Here is a 6,083-nt window from a genome sequence, read left to right on the forward strand (position 1 = left end):
AGATGCGAGATATGTGTATAGCTAAGCATTATCAAGTAAGTAAATCCTTGTTGCAAAAATGGATGTGGGAAATGTTGGATAATGATCAACATTTATGTAGTTCCTAAGATCCTATTACTGCACTCATTTTACAGATTAAGAAAATTGAGGCAGAGACATTTTAAGACAAAGAGAAGTCAGTAAGCAGTTATTTTTTTCTCCACTAAATAGGAAAAAAAACCCAGGGAGTTTGACCAATAATTTTTCTTTCTTCAGGATATTCAGAATATGCTCTGCTGGGCCTGGATCAGACAATGCTTTTGAAAAGTGTTGCAATCCTAGAATCGAAACTCCCTCAGCTGGAAAGAACATGAGTAGCCATTCCTTGCCAGCCACTCAGATTTCTTACACAGAGATGAGGGTGAGGTGACCCTGCCAAGGTCAGCTAGACATCTGGACAACATCTGGTTGAATCTGGTTCTTGATGGCAATTCCAGTAATTCTTCTAATTGTGTTGTGACAATCGTGAAATAATACCCCTCAGCCAGTGGGATGTGATGAAGGTCTTAACGTGAGTTTTAGGGTAGGCATGACTGAACAGCTGTTTTAATGTGTGTAATAGGCTGAAGCACTATATTGAGTTTAAGGCCTGTCTAGTGTATGCAGTGAATCTCAAGCCAAGCTGGGGTACAGGTTCAACTCAACTCACACATATACAACACAACACACACACACACACACATTCACACATATCTGTGTATATAGGGAAATAATAAATTCTGATCCTGATGTGAGGAGTATTAAAAAATTTCATTGCTTTTATTTTTGTAGTGGGGCATATATAAGCATGAGAAAAATGAGACACATTCACACAGTACCTAGTCTTTGCCAAGTCTTTGGTTCTGTCATTCTGATTATCAGACCATCCCGAAGTGGCTAACTGGTGGGTTCAGAATTCACAAATCTCTTAAGCGTAGAGGCTAAAGGGAGCAGGATTGTCAAACTCTGAGCAGAAGCTGGGGCCTGACACCACAGGTTTGTGTACTGTGTACACGCATGTCTTTTCTGTGATACCTGTGATGTTCTTTTTCTGCTCCTCCTGTAAAGTATGGCTTCAAATTTATTCTAAGGAAAAAAATCCTCAATACTGAAAGACAGCTCAGACAACAGACTCAACTCCACGACCCTTGTCCCATAAGTGATGAGGTGAACAATTGTAGTCGTCTCCTGCCACCCATCCCGAAAGTCACACCATCCTGAGCTGGCTCGGTACTGTGACTCAAGATGACTGGACTCAACCAGCTGGGAGCTGTCTGCTCCACATCAACCCCCACACGTGCTCTCACTGTGCTGTTTCTGCCACTCGTTTTCTGCCTTTTAAGTGCCGTTGGGATCACGTGTTGACCACAGAGGCTGCTGCGGGGTTTAATTGCCCTTATTTCACTGTCCTCACATCTGTTTACTTCATCCACTGTACTTAAGAGATCTGTGACTCCTGAGCCATCAGATACCCACTTGGGGGTGGTCTTTTAGTTAGAATGACAGCATGAAAGCCTTGGCAGGGACTAGGTACTGGGTGAATGTGTTTCACTGTTCTCCTTCTTATATATGTCCCACTACAAAATTCAAAGTCATAAATGCCACTAAAATATTGTCTCTATGCAAGTTTTTAATCTGCTGTGGCATTTCTTCATCATCAGATTGGGAAGGATTTCCCTCTACCTGCTTTACCTCTGGTTGGTCTAAGAGAGTGGGTCTGTGCAGCATAGTGAGTGCTAAACTCAGTGGTAATCTTACTGGCATTTATTTTGATTCTGCAAAATGATTAACAAACCAGTTGATGCTTGCGTGTGCCCAGAGTGTGGGTAACGCCCAAAGAGATAATCAGGCTTCCCTCAGCAAACTCCTGATCTTGTCGCTGGTCCTTCTCACAGCCTCTTTCACTTCTTTGTTGCGAAGGGAATAGATGATGGGGTTTAGGAACGGAGTCAGAAGGGCATACACTAAAGCAATAAGCTTGTCAGTACCCTCCGGTCTGTTCTGAGGCGAGCCCACATATACAGTAAAAGCAGAAGCATAGAACAGGGCCACTACGGTCATGTGGGAAGAACAAGTGGAGAAGGCTTTGGCACGACTGGCAGCTGAAGGCAGCTTCAGCACAGCTGTTAGAATACCCCCATAAAGTCCCAGGATGAGGACAAAATTGCACCCAGTGGCCACACCAATCACTGCCCCATGAACCTGAGCATGCCAGCTTGTGTCCACACATGCCAACCTCATTAGTGGTGCCAAGTCACAAAAGTAATGGACTACCTCTTTCAAGCAATAGGGTAAAGTGGCAGTGAGACTGGCAGGTACCAGGGCAGCTGAGAAGCCAGCCACCCAAGTGGCTCCTGCTAGCCACAGCTGTACCTGTCTGCTCATGAGAGCATGGTAGTGGAGTGGGCGACAGATGGCCAGGTAGCGGTCCAGAGCCATGACACCTAACAGGTAGCACTCAGTCATGCCCAAGGAATGGAAGACATACAGCTGGACAAAGCATGCAGCTGATGGGATGGGTGAATGTCCATGGAGCAGGGTATGGAGCAAGGTGGGCACTGTGGTGCTGACATACCAGAGTTCCAGGAAGGAGAGGACACTGATAAAGAAGTACATGGGAGTGGACAGTCCTGAATCTGCTTGAACAAGGACAATGATGAATAAGTTCCCTGCAAGTGTGAGGAGATAGATGCACAGGGTCCCAAGGAAGGCAAGAGGTCGCAGAGTGCCCGTGGGAGTAAAACCAGCGAGAATGAAAGTCTGGGTCCAGGTGTGGTTAACATGGTCCATGATTCCCAGGAGGAGGGGGAGTTAAGATGCAAGTTGAACTACTTCAGGGTCCTCCATCTATTCATGAAACATTCCTAGAGCCAAGAATAACAACCGTGAGCACATGGCTGACCTTGGACATTATCTAATTAAATCCCTTATGTTTCCATAGCAGAATGGCAGTCTCTCCCTTCCCCCACCCAGGGTGAAATGATTGGCTGTATGCCACAACATCGGTTGGGCTGGAACTAGAAACGAAGACTCCTGACCTTGTTTAGTCTTTGTATGTTCTAGTACACAACTCAATTCTCCCCTATCCCACTATCAATGAAAGGAGAGAGCGAGAGATCTTTTCTACTGCTGCCTCTCTTATGACCTCTGTCTTTTCCGAGGACTCTGTGCATCTAGTTTATAAAACTAAAATAACCAGAAGTACTGTGCTGTTGTGAAGGAAGGATTGCCACAAAAAGGTGGTTATTGTGTCCTCTCCCAGGAAGTCTTCATCGACTATTTTGGTATGTATAAAGATCAGGTGATCTAGGCATGATAATGGGGCAGACCCTCCAAGAATATCCCCTAAAATATCAGGCCCACGGTATCCAATGATTATTCACTCAGCACTCAGACTGTACTTTCTAAAACTGAGTCTTCATGAGAGATAGGTATCAGGAATTATCAAAGAAGGAAAGCATGAGTCAGAATCCCCAGGCCAGAAACAGACTGCAGCAGCCAGAAACTGGCTGCATGCCCTTGCTCTGACACACCCCAGATATACACTCTGAACTGGGGGATTTTTCACTTAACCAACTTCCTCTTCCCTAAAAGGAAGAATAGAAAGACTTGGTAGTTGGTTCCTAAAACTCTTAGATGTTCTGAACTCCCTTGGTTATTGGGAAATGATTGTTAGTTTTGTGGGCATCAAGTCTAATTTTACTTGAGTTTTCTTCCCACACCCGAGAGGACTCCCTAGGAAAGGTCAAAGCTCTTGCCTAATTCTATTCTGATAATCTCACATCCTCTTTACCAACTTCACCCATTACCTGACCCCTTGATGGCATTAGAACCTGTAGCATCCTCCTCAGAGCAGTTTCTTGCTCTGTCTACTTATATCTAATGCTCCTAGAAATGCCACCTTCCCAGAGGTTCTTTGTTGGGTGCTCCCTGGAGCTGTGAGTGTGATGAGCTCTCGGTACAAGTCCCTATGGAGAAAGGAATTGGGCAGAGAGAAGTAAAACACACCAGTTCTATTTCTCAGATAATTTTTCTTCATTTTTCACCGAGTGGTGAAGACTTCATCAATAAATTCATGCTCCAGTAAGAGACAATCAATACTAATGCTGTAGGAAATGATTTCAAAGGAAGAGATGAATAATTGTGTAAAATAATGTTATAGTGAATTTGAGTTTTTAATCTAAATATCATTTTTATCAGCATATTTGTTCATAATATTATTTCCTAAGGAAAAAATGTGAACCAAAGTTCAAAGTGTTGTTTATAGGATGCAGCTAAACCATTGTTACAAGAAGTACTCATTCATCAAATCTATATGGACCACTTTCTGTTATCCATACTCTGTACTAGGGTAAAGCTGGTACAGAGGACAGTATTCCTTTCCTCAAGGAGTTTAATTTGTAGCATGAGACGTGAACTTTAAATAGAGACTTAAAACAACATGGAATATGTACATGTGAAAGGATTGCAAAGCAACTCAAAATGAGGTGTGTTCAGTCTAGAGCTACATTGTGATAGTTCTCTCATTATTTGACTTTGACAAAGACCTAGAAGTTTACAAACATACTTTATTTGGAAGATGGAAATCAAGCAGGTATTTTTTCATGCATTGTGTATAGGAATATAAGATAACATATTTTGAATGAAACATTAGCAATACTTATGTAAACTACATACTCATTTTCATTAAACCAGGTTATCCTATTTCTAGGAATTCATCTTCAATATGTGTGTGAATAGTATACACACATATGAATGTGTTTCCTTTTGGTCTTATTTATAATTGGAAAAGACCAGAAGCAATCCAAGAGCTCCACAATATTTGTTGGTTAAATAGAACAAACTAGGAGATAACTAAGGAGCTTTTTATCAAAATGAGAATGCCCTTCTTGAAATGATAAGCACAAATCTTCCAGGATGTATATAAATACTTACATTAATTTTCTTTCACTAAAGAAAATACTGGAGAGTTGAAAGAAACGCTGTTAATTTTTTTCTATGAGTATGGTGTGTGTCAAAGCACAGAGAGGGAGAAACTAGGTTTGAGAGTGGGAGAAACACTTGTTCATATTACCTTCTGTGTATTGTTTTGATTATTAAAAATAATAAGCATATTATCTACTGCTATGATTGTGCTCACTTTAAAATTCACATTAGTGTGATGACATTGTGTCCTGCTCTAGTAATCAGTGATGAGTATATATTTCCTTGAGTTGTGGGGTGACTGCTGAATACTCCATACTAAGACTGCAAGTTCCTCATGCTCTTCACTGAGCACAGACCCTAGTGATGAATTAATTTGATGTAAGAGATGGTCAGTACCTCTTTTGACTATCACCAAGGAGTGTGCTTGGGTAGTATTTTGTTTTCTTCACAATTACTTCTCAATAAAGACAGGTTAAGATAACTACAATTAGAAAGACAAAAAGTAAGGAGAAAAGAAAGTTATGGTCTCTATTTCACAAAGGTAAAAAGAATGACAAGGATGCCCAGGGTTTCACTAAATGCCTTGGTCCCAAGGAAATGATCTACTTGAATACTACTCCCTTGATTGCCCTTTACATTATAAATATGAGATATATGTAAACTAGGTAAGAATCCCTTTTATGGAATGTATATGTAAGAAATTTCAAGTAGTGTCTTTCTCATATGGATATATACTTTTCCATGTGCTTTACATTTGCAAAATACTTTAACACAAGAATTCTCTCAATTTATCTATTGTCCACATTTCACAAGTGAGAAAGATGAGTGAAAAATTCAGACATTGGGGGGAAACTATTAAAGATAATGATTGTACCTTGGAAAATGATGTTAAAACCCCATCTCTAAACACTATATGCTCTGCATCTAGAGAAAAGGGGATCTATTACACCTAGAAACCCTCTTAAGCCACAATTAGTCACTTTGCATATTTCATTTCTTTTCATCTCTATGGGAGTTTTATCATGTTTTAAGGGTAAGGAAACATATTTCAGAAGAGGTTCATGTTTTTGTCCAGAATTTTTTAACGAAAAGGAGGAAAACCTGGATATGTATGGACATATTTCCATCCCTTTGGCATA

General features: G+C 40.9%; 1 protein-coding gene across 1 annotated transcript; it reads right to left on the reverse strand.

The window, feature by feature from the left end:
- Nucleotides 1-1,829: 1,829 nt before the first annotated feature.
- Nucleotides 1,830-2,821, reverse strand: LOC118592827 (olfactory receptor 6N2-like). The gene has a single exon (XM_036201931.1). The coding sequence runs from the start codon at nucleotides 2,806-2,808 to the stop codon at nucleotides 1,864-1,866; it is 945 nt and encodes a 314-aa protein (XP_036057824.1). The 5' UTR covers nucleotides 2,809-2,821; the 3' UTR covers nucleotides 1,830-1,863.
- Between the last annotated feature and the right edge of the window lie 3,262 nt (nucleotides 2,822-6,083).

Source organism: Onychomys torridus, chromosome 11 (genome assembly GCF_903995425.1).
Source record: "Onychomys torridus chromosome 11, mOncTor1.1, whole genome shotgun sequence".
Taxonomy (NCBI): domain Eukaryota; kingdom Metazoa; phylum Chordata; class Mammalia; order Rodentia; family Cricetidae; genus Onychomys; species Onychomys torridus.